Raw genomic sequence first — 17,775 nt, forward strand, 5'->3', positions numbered from 1 at the left:
AAAAAAAAAAAAAAAAAAAAAAAAAAAAAAAAAAGAAGGAGAGCTGGGCATGGTGCTACATATCTTTTATCCCAGCACTCAGAGGCAGCGGTAGGTGGTCTCTGAGTTCTAGGCTGACCTAATCTACAGAGCAAGTTCCAAGACCAGGACTAGAAAAACTTACTACATAAATGATAAAGAGAAGGGGTCTGAGAGTGGGGGCAGTAACCTTCTGAATACACACGATGGCGAGAACGGCTTCTCCAAGCTGTCCTCTAGCATTCACACTAGCTGTGGGACACAAGCATGCACATACACACACAACTGCAGTAACAGTGTAATAAAAGATTGTGGGTGCCGGGCGGTGGTGGCGCACGCCTGTAATCCCAGCACTTGGGAGGCAGAGACAGGCAGATCTCTGTGAGTTCGAGGCCAGCCTGGTCTACCAAGGGAGTTCCAGGACAGGCTCCAAAGCTACAGAGAAACCCTGTCTCGGAAAAAAAAAAAAAATAAGATTTTGGAGGAAAAAAAAATCTAAAAACAAAGAACCACACTGGGATACTTAGTGGCAGAGAGGACAAACAGGTTCAGTTCTCCGCACCCTCATGGTGGCTCACAACTGTCTCTAACTCCAATTCCAGGGGATTTGGCATCCTCTTCTGAGCCCTCAGACACCAGGCACATAAGTGACATAGACATACACACAAGTAAAATGCCCATACATTATGTCGGAAAAAAAGGAGTGCTTATTGCTCTTATTTTTTCTTTTTTTTTTAAATAAAGAAGATTTACTTATTTTAATTTTAAGTGTATGAATTGTTTTGCCTGGTATGTCTATGTACCAGGCAGGCACAAGCCAGAAGAGATTGTGGGATCCTTTGGATCCGGAATTACAGATGTTTGTGAGGCACCAAGGGGGTGATGGGAACTGAACCTGGCTCTAAGGTGCTCTAAACTGCTGAGCCATCCCTACCCCTGAATAAACAGATCTAAGTTTCTTTTCTAGTATTCATACTAGGTAGCTCACAATCACCCACAATTTCAGCTTCAGAGAGTTCCACTTCCTCTTCTGACCTCCTCAGGTACCTGCATTCATGAGCATATATCGCTGGTGCCCACATGCCATCAAAATGAAAGTATTTTATAAAAAGCCAAAAACAAACAAACAAATAATCCCAAACAAAATCCACTATTCTTCAGAAGAAACATCAACAGCTGCGGACTGGAGAGATGTCTCAATGGTTAAATGTACTTCCTGCTTCTCTAGAGGACCCAAGTTTGGAAAGTAGAGTGGTACCATCTGGGGCTCCCATCCTAGAAGAGGGAGTTTCTGAGACCATCAAATGCCAGGCACCACAAACTATCACAAACTCAGTGAAGTATCAAACAGACATGAAAAGACAAAGGCATAATTATGGGAAATCTGCTAAGACACCTAGCTTATACTCCTAAAATATGACAGGGTGGAGATCCTGCTCCAAGATTGAGGGACCCTAGCTATGAAATATATCTATTAAAAAATATTTATTATGTATACTGTGTTCTGCCTGGATGTGTCCTTGCATGCCAGAAGAGGGCACCAGATTTTATTACAGATGGTTGTGAGTCATCATGTGGTTGCTGGACATTGAACTCAGGACCTCTGCAAGAGCAGCTAGTGCTCTTAACTATTGAGCCATCTCTCCAGCCCCCTAGTTATGAAATTTATATTGGAGACAATCAAGAAAATGTGAATGTGTGTGTGTGTGTGTGTATATATATATATATATCTATATATATATATATATATGTATATATATGAATGACAGGTTTTCACTGTCTAACAGTCCTGTGTCCTGGAACTAGCTCTGTAGACCAGGCTGGCCTCAAACTCTTGAGATTCACCTGCCTCTGCTTCCTTGGGATTAAAGGCGTGCACCACCACAGCCCAGTGGTCTTAGGTATTAATGAATTCATGATAGGTGTGATAAGGAGAATGCTGGGACCGACAATCTATTGTTACTCAGAAACAAAAGAACCTGCAATTAATGAGGGTCACAAAATTAACTGGAAACTACAGGCAACAATACCACAGTTGGTTTAGTCACTCTTGCAACTTCTCTTGACATTATTTTAAATCAAAACAGTTGATGGAAAAGATTAGTTGTATCTACATAAAGTCAAATATGAAGAAGAAAACATAGTTGGCAATGTTTTGTGATATAGACCCAAGTGCAGAGACCAATGACTTTTGGTATTTAGTAGTTTGAATATTTTATATTAAGTGGTAATTTTTATATTACAATTTACTATTAAAAGGAGGTCCTATGAAGCAAAAATCTCTGAATGACACCTGGTAAGCATATGCATGAGAATGGCTCATACATCAAAATGCTTATTTTCTGGTTGGTGAACTGTTTGGGAAGGATTAGGGAGTGTGCCAAGCCCTCTCCATTCCCAGTTAGGTCTCTCAGGATGTGAGCTCTCAGCTACTGCTTCAATACCATACCTGCCGTCATGCTCCCCACACCATGATGGTCATGGACTCTTCAGTCTCTGAAATTGTGAGCCCAAATACACAGGCTTTTTTTTTTTTTTTTTTTGGTTTTTCGAGACAGGGTTTCACTGTGGCTTTGGAGCCTGTCCTGGAACTAGCTCTAAACAGGCTTTTTTAAAAAAAAAAAAAAAATTATTTATTTATTTATTATGTATACAATAGTCTGTCTGTGTGTATGTTTGCAGGCCAGAAGAGGGCACCAGACCTCATTACAGATGGTTGTGAGCCACCATGTAGTTGCCAGGAATTGAACTCAGGACCTTAGGAAGAGCAGGCAATGCTCTTAAACCACTAAGCCATCTCTCCAGCCCCCCAGGTTTTTTTTTTTTTTCTTTTTAATATAAGTTGGCTTGGTTGATGGAGGAAGGTCATTGGTTAATTAAATAAAGAAACTGCTTGTCCTGATAGGTTAGAACATAGGTGGGGGAGTAAACAACAGAATGCTGGGAGGAAGAGGAAGTGAGCTCAGAGATGCCATGCTCCCCTCTCCCAGGCAGATGGCGATGCAGCCAGCCACCAGGTCAGACATGCTGAATCTTTACTGGTAAGCGCACCTCGTGGTGCTACATAGATTATTAGAAATGGGTTAAAGGGCTGAAACTAATGGGCCAAGCAGTATTTAAGTGAATACAATTTGTGTGTTGTTGTTTCAGGGCATAAGCTAGCCAGGCGGCCGGAGTACTGGGGACGCAGACCCGCCGCTCATATTACAACACTTGGTCATTCTGGTCTATCACAGAAACAGAAACATAACTAAGATACTTGGTTCTTACCGGAAATCACTAAGGAAGCGCTGCAGGTCATGGGAGTCACCCAATTTAGCCTTGCGCTGGTCTGCACGCTTCCCTAGGCTGGTCCAGGCTTGGTTTAACTCTGTGCACTTTTCCTTCAAATCCTCTGCAGATTCAGGGTGGGACTGGATCAAGCGCTGGGCTGTCTCCCCAAGAGAATTCACCTACAGGGAAAGAGTGGTAAGAACGCCCAGAGAAACAGCTGTGCTCAGCAGAGCTTAGGCCTCAGCTTCCCCAAGCATCTCTCACCTTGTCGCCCAGAGCTGCAAGGTCCCTCTCAAAGCCTTCATGTTTGCGCTGCAGGGCCTGGACACTGGCTAGATCATGGCCATAATTGTCTGTGTTCAGGGCCTGATTCTTCTCTTCAATCCATTCTTTGGTTTCATCAGCATCTCTGCAGGCAAGACACACAGTGAGTGCCAAGCACCACTGCCTTTGTCCCACAGCAATCAGAGAAAACCTCTTGGGCTGGCACTTATGTGTCTGGTACACACATTCACTCTCAGCAGTATTAACTGAGCATCCACTGTGTTACAGAGCCCAAACATCAACAAGACATAGCTACTTATGCTGATATTCCACTTAGCAAACCCCACCTATGAGGGGCAAAATCCTCATTTCTTCCTACCCCAGGCAACCCTCACCTGTGGAACCTCTGTACTTCATGTGCACTGCCCAAGAGCTGGCTACGTTCCTCAGCCAGCTGTTGCAAGGATCGCCAACGCTCATTCAGCTCCTGCAGGAGAATAGTAACATGAGCCTGTTCTGGTACACCCACAACCAGGCCTTAGGAAAATGACTCAATTGGAAGTGATAGGACACCTGTAATTTTCCATTTCAACGTTCCTTGCAAATACAGCAGTGTACCCCAATAATAATCTTGCAGAGATCAAAACCAGTCATATCTAATGGCCTGAAAATCCCTCAAATGCCTAATCTAGGAAACTCTTTGCAACACTGGGAAAAACTTTTGAGCTTCTTTCCAATACACTGGTGACTGGCACATGACACCTATGCTACAAGTGAAACTCCTAGGAGTCTTCTCAGCATTACAACCAAGCAAGTCTTGGGCCAGAGCAGATGTGAGAAACGCCAATGCAGACAGCAAAAAGCTGAGTCCTTAAGGTTCCTGCTTCACTGGAAATCCCAGTGAAGGTTTTCAGTACTGCTCTGTGCTGGTCTGGATAAGAATGGTCCCCACAGGCTAACATTTGAATTATTGGTCCCCATTGACTGAACTGTTTGGGAAGCAACTGTTGGGGGAGGTGTGTCACTAGGATTTGGGGCAGGCTTTGAGGTTTCAAAGGATTAGACATTCCAAGTTTATTCTCTCTGCCTCCTGTTTGTAGAGTAAGATGAGAGTCTCAGTTGTTCCTGCTGCCATCCCATCATGGACTCTAACCTGAAACCAAAAGCCCAGTTAAACACCATCTTTTGTAAACTGCGTTGGTCATGGTGTTTTGTCACAGCAGTAGAACAGTAACCAAAATGCCCGTACTTAAGTCTGAGTCAAGAAACCTGAATGGTTGTGGCCTTTAATCCCAGCACTCAGGAGGCAGAGGCAGCAGATCTCTGTGAGGCCAACCTAGTCTACAGAGCGAGTTCCAGGACAGGCAAGCCTATACAGAGAAACCCTGTCTTGAAAACCAAAACCAAAACAACAACAAGGAAAGAATCCCAATCAAGCTATTTCATGACTCGACATTTGGATGCGGATGCTTAAGCATGTTTCTGAGACCTATGGAAGTGGGTCAGGTACCAGCACGTCCTCTATTGTAGTCAAGAGAGAGAAAATAGTGAAGAAAAAAGCAAGGGTAAGCAGGGTAGCTGGTTATCACTTCTTACCTTGATGGAGTTGAAGGTGGCCACTGTGTGGACCATCATGCGAGCAGACTGTGAAAAGAGCACAGGGAAACCAGTCAAGAGACTTTTCACAGACAGATCTGCTGGGGGCCAATGAGCAGGTCCCCAAACTCAAACCGCGTTACCCTACATTGGCAACATTTGAAGCAGGGGCATTGATAAAAACTCCAACTACCAAGTACATAAGCGGAGTTGGCTGCAGGATGAAGCACACCCATGTCGAGAGGAAAGCCTTGAGGGTAGTGCTGAAGGAAGGGCAGCTCAAGAGTCATGAATGGTGCACTTTACTGTCCGTACCAAAGAACCCTCCAGAAAACAGTTCCACATACACTGGCTGCTGTGATTGTTTCATTATTAGCGAGGCCCCAGAATCACTCATTCCATGGCTGATGCGGTTACTAGGCTGTGGTTTCTAACAGTGTGCTGAAGAAAAGGGGACAGCATTGCTGAAGGACAACAGAAGCTAGCCAGTGAGTTAGCTTTCTTCTTCACAATGCAGACACTTGTAAACACCTGAGGAGCATCAAAATGTTCTATCACACCTGGCTTAAAAACAAAACAAAACTCCTCTTGGCTCAAAACCTTTCAAGTATGACAAAAGGAGGTAGGGCTCAGCTTTGATGTAGGGGTGGGAAGCCATCAAATGTTCTCATGAACCACAGATGACATGTGGGTGTTATACAGGTCCAGAAGGCAGAACCATCATCTCCCAATCCATCTTAGAAATAAGAAACATTTCACAATGATCTGTGCCAGTGAGATGGTTCAGCAAGCAAAGGCAGCTGTTGCCAACTAATGACCTTTCAACTTACACAAAAGGGACACCCAGCCCCTGCAAATGTCCTTTAACCTTCCTAAGCACGTGGTGATGTGTGCTTCTACACACATACACACCACAAACAACTGTAATTCTAAACTCTGTACTTTTCAGCTAGGCATGGTGGTGCATGCCTTTAACTTCAACACTTGGGAGGCAAAGGTAAGTGGGTCTCCATAAGTTCAAGACTAGCCTGGTCTACAGTGACTTCCAGATCACCCTGGTCTATGTAGTGAATTCTAGGCTAGCCAGAACTATAAAATGAGACCCAGTCCCTTTTAAATTTATTTTCAGAAGAATATATATTGCAAGAAAAGCTTGGCAGAATATTCAGATAGGAAGTTCATTAAATTTTGCTCTTAGAAAAAGTAACAGTGGGACATGGAGAATTGAATCAAATGAGAAAAAAAAGTCTCATATCTTTTCTGTTTTTAAAACCAAGTTAGTAACAGAACTATGAGGGACGCTGAGGCTGGGTTGAGACAGGTTAGACAAGATGACAGCACAAGTTTGAGCATGGGAGGCTGGTGAAGGAAGGCCTTCTCTGCTAGATTTCTGAGCTATCTTCTATGTCCCAAGAACATACTTTTCTGTAACGCAGAAGTCTACCTGTAACTAGTTTGTAGCTTAAGCGATGTATTCCGAGAGCTGAGCAAGAAGAGAAGACCCAGTAAAACTGAAATTGCTGGTGGTGCGATCTTAGCCGGAAGCACAGCACATCAAGCCTCTTTCCACATTCCCTGGCAGACCTTTGCTGTTCTGGTGCCAGTGACATCAGCTGTGGGAGTAACTTGCTTCTCCCCTTCCTGCTTTGGAGGTGGGACCTTCTATACACAGGCTTCCTTGAGCTACAGATCTGGTCACTCAGATAACAGACAGAAGGACTGTCACTCTCATTCTCAGCCCTACCATCCTCTGCCATCCTGTGGGGTTACATATGGAAATGGATGAGTCCCCAGGTGAGGTGTACTCTAGGATGAAGACTGCCCAACCTTACTTGGTATTCTGCTTCTGTGTATTAGGCTTTCCAGTTCCACAAACAACAGAATATAGCCACTAAGGTTAGAAGGAGGCCACACCAACCAAGTGAAAGTCTACAACAAGCTGGAAACGAAGAAAAAGGCACACAAGAAAGAACGTAAGATTTACAAAAAATTTAGAACTAGTGAAGTGCAAAATGAGTTCTTACTTTCCATGGGGAGGCTGTCTTGGAATCTGCTTCATCCTAGTCAAAGAAAAAAAGAGTTAGTCGGCGTGTCATAAACACAGAACCTTCCCAGCCAGCGACTGTGCTCCCAGAGGAATCCCAATAGTTTATCTTCACTACTATGGAACTCAGAGCTGACTATCCAGCAAAGAACCTAGGGTTGCTGGAAGGTAAAATCCCCCTCCCCTTTTAAGATCTATTTTGTGTGTATGAGTGTTTTATCTGCATGTATGTACATGCACCACCTGCACGCCTGGTGCCCACGGTGTTCAGAAGAGGGCATCAAAAATAAGGACAGTTTGACCTACCCATGATGTTGGTGCTGGAACTGAATTCGGATTCTTTGCAAGAGCAATAAGTGCTTGTGACTGCCAGGCCAACTCTATGGCTCCCTACTCTGTCTCCCACCCCCCAAATCCAGTAAAAGAGTGGAAGGACGGAATTCAATATAATGGCCATCTTTTCTTTATGCCACACTCATAGAATTCTTTAAAAAACAATAAGTAAATAATATTAGGGAAAACATTTTAGAAAGATAAAGATCAAAGATGTTTTGGCCAGATAGGTAGTTAGCTCCTGTAACTGCAGCATTAGGGAGGCAGAGGCAGGAGGATTGTGATTTTGTAGCCAGTCTGAGCTGTACAGTGAATTCCACGCAACACTCTAATAGCAAACCCTCACTTTTGTTTGGAGAATGGCAGGCAAAATAGATACCTTCTTTTTCATTCTTTTTTTTTAAAAAAATACTTATTTATTTATTGTGTATACAATATTCTGTGTGTGTGCCTGCAGGCCAGAAGAGGGCACCAGACCTCATTACAGATGGTTCTGAGCCACCATGTGGTTGCTGGGAATTGAACTCAGGACCTTTGAAAGAACAGGCAATGCTCTTAACCGCTGAGCCATCTCTCCAGCCCCCCTTCTTTCCCATTCTTACACAACAAAAGGTCTCTGTCATTCATCAGCTCTTGCCTTTACTTCTTCCCAAGATCTAAATCCTTACCCAGTCTGAGGTCTACATAGAACCCTGTGACTTACCCTGGGCATCATGCCATACACCTCCTACAAGGTGAGAAGGAAATCAGTGTTAGTACAGAGGAAACATGCGTCGGAATGCCATACAGTAAATGTAGGTGAAAAGAAGAGCCACAGAAAACAGGCTAGAAATCTAGTTCAGTGGCAAGCAGAACTCCAAATCAAATGCTTACGTGCAAAAACTTTATCTATTTAAGAAACTTAAAAAGTTTGGCCAAGTAGGCAGTGGTGGCACACACCTTTAATCCTAGCACTTGAGAGGCAGAGGCAGTTGGATCTCTGTGAGTTCAAGGCTAGCCTGGTCTACAAAACTAGTTCCAGGACAGCTAGAGCTAATACAGACAAAACCTGTCTCAAAAAACCAACAAAAATGGGGCTGGAGCAATAGCTTAGTGGTTAAGGGCACTAGCCAACAAACAAAAAAGAAAAAACCAACAAAAAGAATGTGAAGTCAATGGCATCAAAGACATTTAACTTCCACAGTTCTTCATGGGCTTGGGAGAACATAGGATGAAGTGTGAACTACACTGGCCTCAAATCTGTGTTACATAACGAGGTGTGGCCTCTGCCAGGCAGTGGTAGCTCGCACCTTTAATCCCAACAACAACAAGGGGGGGGGGGAGAAAGTGACCTCTGGGGCTAAGGTTAAAACACCCACCTGCTGTTGCACAGCTTGTACCTCCTCTGCCATCAGACCTTCAGACTCCAGGTCTTCAGCTACTTTGTTAATGTCCTTCAGTCGAGACTCATTGGCCTTCAGATCCTTTAAGGTAAAATCACAATAATTAAATAAACAATAGGAAGTTGGGGGGGGGGCGACACTAAGTCCCCGGGAGCTACAGAGAGTAAACTCTAAGTCACATAGACTGCACAATCCACGCTATCTTCACTTCAGTAATCTGTGGTCAGACCCAAGAGAACCAACTATTTAAAACTATTTTTGTTTTGTTTTTGTATTTTTTCTGTGTGTAGTGAGGGTAAGTGTGCCACAGCATATGTATGAGATTAAGAGGACAAGTTGGTTCTCTCCGGTCACCACGTGGGTCCTAGAGATTGAACACAGAATAAACTCAGGTTTGGTGGAAAATGCCTTAGCCCCATGAGCCCTCTTACGTCCTAAGAACTAACCTGCCCTCCCAACCCATACTGTTTTTGGAGATAGGGTCTCTCCATGTAACAGCCCTGGCTGTCCTGGAACTCACTCTTAGACCAAGATGGCCTGAACTCAGAGATTCACCTGTCTCTGCCTCCAAGTGATGGGATTAAAGGTGTGCACCACCACTTCCCCAGAGAGAACCAATACTTACACACACACACACACACACACACACACACACACACACACACACGGCTGGAGAGGTATTTAGAGGTTAAGCATATTGACTGCTCTTCTAGAGGTCCTGAGTTCAATTTCCAGCAACCACATGACAGGTCACAACATCCATAATGATATCTGATATCCTCTTCTAGTGTACAGGCATGCATGGAAACAGAGCACTGTACACATAAACACATAATGAATGAATGTATTTAAATATATACATAATGAATATATAAATATATTAAATATATATACTTAAAGCCAGGCAATGGTGGCTCACACCTTCAATCTGAGCACTTTAATCAGGAGATAGAAACAGGCAGATCTCTGTGAGTCTGAGGTCAGTCTAACCTATAAATTGAGTTTGAGGACAGCCCAATCTATAAACTGAGTTCCAGGACAGCTAAGAGCCACACAGAGGACCACTGTCTCAAAAAACAAAACATTTAAATTCTAAGCTACTTTTTTTAACTTGATTCACTTATTGTATGTGAACATATATGTCTGTGTACTGTATGAGTTATAGACAGTTGTAAGTAAACATGTGGGTGAGGGGAATCAAACCTGGGTCCTCTGCAGGAGTAGTCGGTGCTCTTAACCTCTAAGCCATTACTACAGCTCCTTAAAAAAATTTCATATTATTAATTTCATGTGTATATTGTTTTGCCTTCATGTGTGTTCATGTACCAAGTTTGTGCCTGGTACCTGTGGAGGAAGTAAACTGGAGGTATAGATGGTTGTGAGCCACTAGGTGGATGCTGGGAATGGAACTTGGCTCCTCTGGGTGCCTGGAACTGTTGAGCCTCCGGACTCAAGACCTACATATTTACACAACTTCGCAGCCACGCTGCAAGCTTCTCATACCTTCTGGAAGTCATCAAACTTCTTCTGCAGCACCTCAACTTGCTCCAAGTCTGCGCCAACCTCTTCACTCGTAAGAGCGGCTTCTTTCTCACTGATCCACTGCTGCAGCTCGTTTGCTTCTCGAAACAGCATGAACTTCTTACAACTCTTCTCCAACATGCCTTTCCGCTTCTCACCCAGTTCCAGCAGAGACTGATATCTGACAGAAGTCAAGAGGGTGACAAAATGGGCAAGAAACCAAAGATGCCAACAAAGGACCAACCACGAGTCATCTAAGGTGTGATCCAAGGCATGAGTTTGTAATGATGATGCCTAGCAACAAAGGCTCAACAAAGGATCAGTGCACACAAAGATGAGGATACCAACTAAGCCCCCAAACTACAGCTTCATGGATAAGCGCACAGTGCACCACTGGTCATACCTGGCTGGGCACACTTATCTCTGGGTCAATTTTCCAATTATTATGACCACAGAAGCCTGAAACCAAGCGCTTAGCACAGAAATAAAAGGTTCATGCGACTACACTATAGAGATGAGATGAAGCTACATAAAGATGAAACTACATAATGTATAAAAGGGATTTTTTGGATTTTTATAATTCTCTAAGCAGCCCCTAAGTGGGGAAAGATAATGAGTTTTTAGCACAGTCTAATACAGGACACTCCATCTCTGTCAACAGGACACTTCCATGGCGAGCTGTGTATTTCTGCGCAAGTTACTGAAAGAATTTCAGGTGCGTAGCACCAGCTGCAAGACCTAAGAAGAATCAAAGATTTTTCTAGCCCATGAGAACTAAGATACAAAAAAGCTGAACTGCCACTATCTTTAGAGACATAAAAACAACAGATCTGAGTAAGAACTGAAATTCAAAGTTAAGGAAAAATCTGAAAATCATCACGAAATCTAAGCTTCCCAAATAAATAAAAGTACCACGTCAACAGAAGTCAGAGCCCTCAACCTCTAAGCAGCACTTCTTTTCCTCCCTACTGAAGAATATGACAAAACCGGCTGCAGGGTCACAGAGGACAGAGATGGCTCCTGCTCTATCACAAAACTAGAGTAAGCCAACACCATTCCAAACACAAGCAGGCGGAAGCAACCGAGGAGAGCAATTCCACTGGCAGCTCTCTAACAGCCAGCAGAGCCGTGCTGCAGATGTGGCAGGTCCCCTGCACCACCTTCTTCTGAACAGACAGCTCTGTAGGAAAGCGGCAGAGGGAGAATGGACAGGTGCAGCAGTGGACATGGGGAGCTCAGCGAGGCTCTCGGCCTACTCACAGTTCTTCCACCTGTTTCATACGCAGAGATACACTGCCGGCCTCCTTAGTTATGCGTGTCCTGCACAGAGGGGGTACAGCAAAAGCATGCACACATTAGTGGGATTAATCCACAGGAATGAAAAGCAGCAGCTCCGACTGGTGCCACGATGGCGGATGCTTGAAGTGGGAAAAACTTAGGAATCATTCAAAAGCACTTAGAAGCAGCCCAGGCCATGAATAAAATCAGTGGAGAAACAGTAAGAAAATTAAATGAGAGGGTTAGTTTACCTTCATGTTCCTCACAAGTCTGCTACACTTAAGGCAACGTTCCCTGTACTGCAAACACTTAGCTGCAGACTTGAAGGACAGTGCTGATTCTAATAGCCAGTTCAGAACACCATCTCCACCAACATTTGTGCTCCTTTTTGACCCAAGTCTGTGACCGTGACAAAAGCACAAGCCCAAGGGTCTCCTTGTCTGTGCAGTAACAGTGAAAGAATTTCTAAGTGTACAAATGGTTCTTGTCAATTCAAGATCATTAAGGTCAGAAAAGCTCTTACTCTAAGCCCTACTGGACTTAGAAATATACTTCCTGGGTACTTCCCCAAAGATGTTGATTTCATTAGTAGAGTAAGGTATGCACTACAGGACAGACATGTAGTATATAGTATGGGGCTCATCTATATGATGAAGAGAAAACAAGCTTAAAAAATAAATTGCAATCTCTGAACACAAAGCTATGGAAGAGAGAGCAGCTCTCTAGGCAGCTGTCCAAAGGGAGGCAGAGCCAAGGGGGGTAAGATATCCGAAAATCCAACCCAAAAAGAATCTTGACTACAAGACAAAGGCAAACATTATATAAAGTAGTAAAATGTGGTTTAGAAAAAGCACCTCAGAAGCACAGGAAAAAATAAGTGAGATTGTATTAGTTAAGAATTTGGGCCTAACAGGGAAGTTTATGGGTTAGGAGACTTGAGGGGAAAAAGAAAGAGTACAGAGGGCCCCAGAGACCCCAAGCACTGGCTGTAACTGACTTGAGGATTGGATTAAGCCCTGAGTGCTGTCTAGCCTGTGCTGTGTGTGTGCAAGCCCTTACTGGTTGTCGATTTGCCCCTGCCGCAGCGCAATGCTGCCCTGTTCTTCCAGGAGGTTCTCCCTCGAGGCTGACTGGGCGGGGTCCAGCTTCTTCACGTACGCAGCGGGCACAAAACCCTGACGATCGTTCACTTCCACTTTCCACCAGTCCTAAGGGGAAAAAAAAGAGGACTGAAAAGCACATTCTTTTCCCATCAAAGACAGCTCACACTGGCCTGTTTTTTTCATTTTTTAATTTTGTGCCTCTGTGTGTGCTCGCATGTACGCTCAAGGAGACCAGGAGAGCATGTTAGATTTCCATCCCTAATACACTGGCCTATTTGCATACAAGTGTAGCAGTCATCCAAAGGAGCTTTGTTACTTCAAGCCTGTGACAAATTAAAGTCTCTGTACTGCCACATATGGAAGGGTACAGGATAAAAATGCAGTTAACTATGGAGGCCAGTCTTCCCTTATGTCCAACACTACAGTCACCAGCAACACAGACCTATTTAGCTTTTGTATGTTGGAACTAAACTCATCAAGAACTTCAGTTACACTAACTGTAATTCAATTATCTGCCATATGTGCTTAGAAGTTATGCTAGGTACAGCAGACACATTTTCAACCTCACCTTAAAATGTATGGTAGGGTGACATAGCTCTTGTACAAACTAGGGGGACCAGAGAGTTAGATTTCAGTCAAAAGACAGTAACAGTCGGTTGTGGTGGCGCATGCTTGTAGGATTTGCTGGCAGAGGCAGGAGGATCACGAGTTTGAGGCCAGCCTGGGCTACCCATTTAAATAAAAGAAGAGAGTAACAATAACAGATAAGACTCATGAGTTTCCTTACTCATTCAGGATGGGGTTACAGTTCCCTAGTAATGGGCAGAACAGTTCTTTGACCGTAACTAAGATGGGAGGCAGGATCCCTCATGACCAGTCAAGTATTATGCAGGTGAACACATCCCTCCTTATACAGACAGTGTCATACCTACATGTACTAAGGAAGGAAGGCTGATGTACTGAGCAGCATTTAACTTTTTTTTTTTTTTTTTGGTTTTTCGAGACAGGGTTTCTCTGTGGCTTTGGAGCCTGTCCTGGAACTAGCTCTGTAGACCAGGCTGGTCTCGAACTCACAGAGATCCACCTGCCTCTGCCTCTCGAGTGCTGGGATTAAAGGCGTGCGCCACCATCGCCCGGCTAGCAGCATTTAACTTGAAGAAGATGAAGTGAATACAGCTGCCTTCAACTATTTGCTAATCTTGAGCTACAACCGTATACAATCTAGCTGAGTAACCAACAGACAAAGGCTCAGTGGTACACAGTGCCTGTTCAGCCTCCATGAGGCCCTAACTTCCACAACCACCACCAACAGTGCAAGTTATGAAGCAAACACCACGGCTCAGAAGGGAGAGTGTTCACCCAGGACACTTGAGTGTGATTGTGAAAATCCTGTAGGTGACTCTTGCACTATCTGCACATGACAGACTCAAGAGGAGTGATCTAGTACTTTCCTAGTCATATATGGCTCTGGATAATGAAGAGTGACTGTGAATTTGATAAAGTAACACTCTTCTCTCTTTCCATTCTACCCAAGGACATATGGCTGAGAGCATACTCCATGGTGCTGATGTACCCAACCCTGGCCACCCCGTGCTTGCCTTGTTGGTGCTGTTGAGCAAAGTGAGGATGTCCCCTTTCTTCATAGTGACCTCACGAGGACTCTTCTCCTGATAGTCATAGAGAGCCAAGACCAGCTCCTTCCCAGTCTCATCATCCATGGGGGCCACTTGTTGCTAACAAGCCAAAGGAAAGGCAAAATGATTAAATACCACTCATAACGTATCACCAAGCACACAACAGTCCAATTTCAACAGGGACATTAAATACACACTTATGAGAGTTCTTTTTGTCTTTTTTTTTTTTGACTGTGTGTGGCCCTGAAACTTAAAAAGAACATTGTAAAGAGCCAATCCTGTTTTAGTACTTGGAACTATATAGCCAGACTGGCCTTGAACTCATCCTGGAGACCTGTCTCTGCCCCCAGTGCTGGGATTAATGGTTTGTGCCACGACACCCAGCTCCTTGATAGCTCTTTACTGAAGTTACCAAAAAAGATTTGTTCAAGCTGCTGAGCATTAAAACAAATTAACCAAACAAAAACTCTCCTCAATTAAATGTGTCTAACTGTAGACCTTTGTGTGAGAAAAATGTTTCCCATAGGTATGGTGGTATGGCCTTAAAAAACTAAACTCCAGCAATTGAAGTAGAGGCATGTGATTTACTCAAGTTTGAAGCCAGTCTACATAGTGAGACCCTGCCACAAACAAACCCAAACCAAAGAATATTGACCACAGCCTCAAATGTCTGTCAACTTCCCTTGCCCCCTCCTGGTTCCTCAGCACTACTTACCCGGCATGACTGGGCCTGTTCGCGCAAAGCCTGGATGCTGCTGCCATAGGCGCTGAGATCGGACATCAAAGCTTCATGCTTCTTGAGCAGAGCCTGAAATCACATACATGGAACCTTATCCAAAGGCCCTGCGCCGTAACAAAATATGACTGCTACTTGTTCTTTACACTCCTAATTTTTTTTTACATTTTGTATATTTCCTTTTTAATTTTAAATTTTGAGAACATCATATACAAGTAGTTCATCTATACCTCTCCTCTCTTGCTCCGCTTCAACTACTTCTAGACTCCCCTCTGATTTCATGACCTCCTTTTTTACATTACTATTGTGTGTGTGTCTCTCTCTCATACACACCCTACTGAGTACATTCATTATTGCACACATGTATTTGTGTCCAGGGCTGACCACTTGTGACTGGACAACAGACCTGGGAGCTTCTCTCAGTAGGAAACTGATTTTCCTCTCAGCCACTGACAACTGATAGCTTTGCATGTAGGACAGGACCCTGTGGAGTTTTCCCCATTCACCATGGCTTATACTTATTCTTTGTGTGTGCATACACCATGGCACATGCATGGAGGTCAGAGCACTTGCAGAAGTCAGTTCTCTGATTCCACTACATGAGGATGAGTACTGAACAAGGTCAACAGGCTTGGCACAAGTTCCTTTACCCACTGAGCCATCTTGCCAATCTATCTCTTTTTCCTCTTAATTTCAGAGAAGAGATACTTCTGAGTTACAATCCCCCCCCCCCCCCCCCGTCTTACCTAGTTACAAAGTATCTGAAATATACAGACACACAAGCAACAGTTATTTCACACATTTGAGAATTCCTCTTTACAAGGCTACTTTGTCGCTTCCCACTAACACCATTTCTAGCAATTTTGGTTCTATTCTTGAGGAAAATACTGTCTATGTGAAGACTCAGCTTACCTAGGGAGGTTTTTGGTACTAGAAATGGAATCTAGAATTGCATACAAGCTACACTAGTATTTACCACTGAGCAGTAGCCCCAGCTCTCTGTTTCTGACAAGACCGTCAAGAGGTAGGTCTGGAGACAACTGTCTCAGACCTTCCTGGATCAAACATGAGAGTTACAGTAAAACAACAGATGATTAGCAAAAAGAGTAAATGTGTGTTGGTGTATGTATTAAAGTGTTTCTTTCATAGACATGCACTGCTAAGTTCACATGGGTGTCAGTCCTGGTATGCTTGGATAAGCTGGTCTGCTAGCACATGATGGAGGACAAATGAGACTTAACAGTTGAAGCTGGTGACAGGCAATCTTTTCTTTGATTCTGAACTTCCAAAATAAAAAATAAAAAACATTCCTAAACACCTTAAAAAGCAGCTACAGGATACTTTCCCTTTTCCGCTATCTTGCTTTCTACTCTAAGGCTGGGCCCATCACATTACATGTGATGCCCAGGTTTGAGCTACCTCAGCAGAGTCCTCATCCTTCCCGTAGTCGGTACTGCCCACAATAGGCTCCTTCTCCCGCATCCAAGACTCAGCCTCGTTGGCATCGGCAAAGTACTGCTGGGCCTGCAGTGAGTCCTCTAGATCCTGCCTCCGCTGGGAGGCTTTGGCTTTCAGTGCCTCCCATTTCTGGTTGAGCTCACTCAGTTTGGCCTTCACATCCTCTGCAGCAAAATGGCCTGGAGGAATGATGGTGAGAAGTACACCTGACATGGCAGCAAAACTCACGTAACAGAATGAGAAGGGGACTCGGCCTTGGCCTTGCTGGCTGGGTCCAGGCACTGAGTACACCCACTCACCTTCTTCCACCATAGCGTTTCCCTTCTGTGTCACTGCTTTGATGCGGGGCTCATGCCCAGCAATTTCTGCTTGTAAGGCTTGATGTTTCTTTAGCAGATTCTGGACTCCAATTAGATCTTTGCCTAAAAGCAAAACACATTCTCTCATCAACTGGCATTGAATTGACACTATGGGCTCCCACCAGTGTGGCACTCCCTCTGATATATCTCCTGTATGCTATGGGATGCCGCCATGGCATGGTTCTGCCTGGGGCAGATAGACTAACCTCTATTAGTGGATGCAGCAATAGGCTCCTTTTCTCGAATCCAGGTTTCCTCATCCTCCACATCTCGGAAGAGCTGTTGCAGACGAAGAGAATCTGCCAGCTTCTGCTTCCGGGCCACCATGGGTTCTTTGAGAGCCTCATAGCGAGCCACAAGGGCCTCTTGCTTCTTCTTAATGTTTTCAGCATCGAAATGGCCAGCATCTTGGAATTGGCGGGCCTGAATTGTAATGCCATCAATTCGATCCTGGGAATAGGAGGCTAAGGTTTGAAAACTAGAAACAATTCCCAGAGACTCTGTTCTGCACATCTCCAGCCCATTACTTGGGGTGAAGATTCATCAGACACCAAGGAAAGTTAACATGGTGTTCATCCTACTCTGAGAATATTTGTTCTGCCATGGCCTTCCCTAGAGTGCTCCTAGAGAGCATTGGGGGAGAACACTCGGAGTAGAAGCATATGAAGTTCTGTAAGAATCATACACTTCTGCCGGGCGGTGGTGGCGCACGCCTTTAATCCCAGCACTTGGGAGGCAGAGGCAGGCGGATCTCTGTGAGTTCGAGACCAGCCTGG

The 17,775-nt window shown here is 44.3% G+C and overlaps 1 protein-coding gene across 6 annotated transcripts in view; it reads right to left on the reverse strand.

Moving 5' to 3' along the window:
• Positions 1 to 17,775, reverse strand: part of Sptan1 (spectrin alpha, non-erythrocytic 1) — a 72,847-nt gene that overhangs the window by 24,313 nt on the left and 30,759 nt on the right. For 3 of the 6 annotated variants that reach the window (XM_005346158.2, XM_026790080.1, XM_026790098.1), the window contains 15 exons: positions 17,206 to 17,449; positions 16,940 to 17,062; positions 16,602 to 16,819; positions 15,162 to 15,254; positions 14,411 to 14,545; positions 12,769 to 12,917; positions 11,692 to 11,751; positions 10,414 to 10,612; positions 8,887 to 8,991; positions 8,232 to 8,255; positions 7,176 to 7,211; positions 5,152 to 5,199; positions 3,951 to 4,042; positions 3,556 to 3,700; positions 3,289 to 3,470 (listed from right to left, as the gene is read on the reverse strand). In XM_005346158.2, coding sequence (XP_005346215.1) covers positions 3,289 to 3,470; positions 3,556 to 3,700; positions 3,951 to 4,042; positions 5,152 to 5,199; positions 7,176 to 7,211; positions 8,232 to 8,255; positions 8,887 to 8,991; positions 10,414 to 10,612; positions 11,692 to 11,751; positions 12,769 to 12,917; positions 14,411 to 14,545; positions 15,162 to 15,254; positions 16,602 to 16,819; positions 16,940 to 17,062; positions 17,206 to 17,449 — 1,853 coding nt within the window. The remainder of the gene's footprint in view (positions 1 to 3,288; positions 3,471 to 3,555; positions 3,701 to 3,950; positions 4,043 to 5,151; positions 5,200 to 7,175; positions 7,212 to 8,231; positions 8,256 to 8,886; positions 8,992 to 10,413; positions 10,613 to 11,691; positions 11,752 to 12,768; positions 12,918 to 14,410; positions 14,546 to 15,161; positions 15,255 to 16,601; positions 16,820 to 16,939; positions 17,063 to 17,205; positions 17,450 to 17,775) is intronic. The other 3 variants (XM_026790095.1, XM_026790093.1, XM_026790096.1) reach the window with 1 other exon arrangement.

Source organism: Microtus ochrogaster, chromosome 4 (genome assembly GCF_000317375.1).
Source record: "Microtus ochrogaster isolate Prairie Vole_2 chromosome 4, MicOch1.0, whole genome shotgun sequence".
In the NCBI taxonomy this organism is placed as follows: Eukaryota; Metazoa; Chordata; class Mammalia; order Rodentia; family Cricetidae; genus Microtus; species Microtus ochrogaster.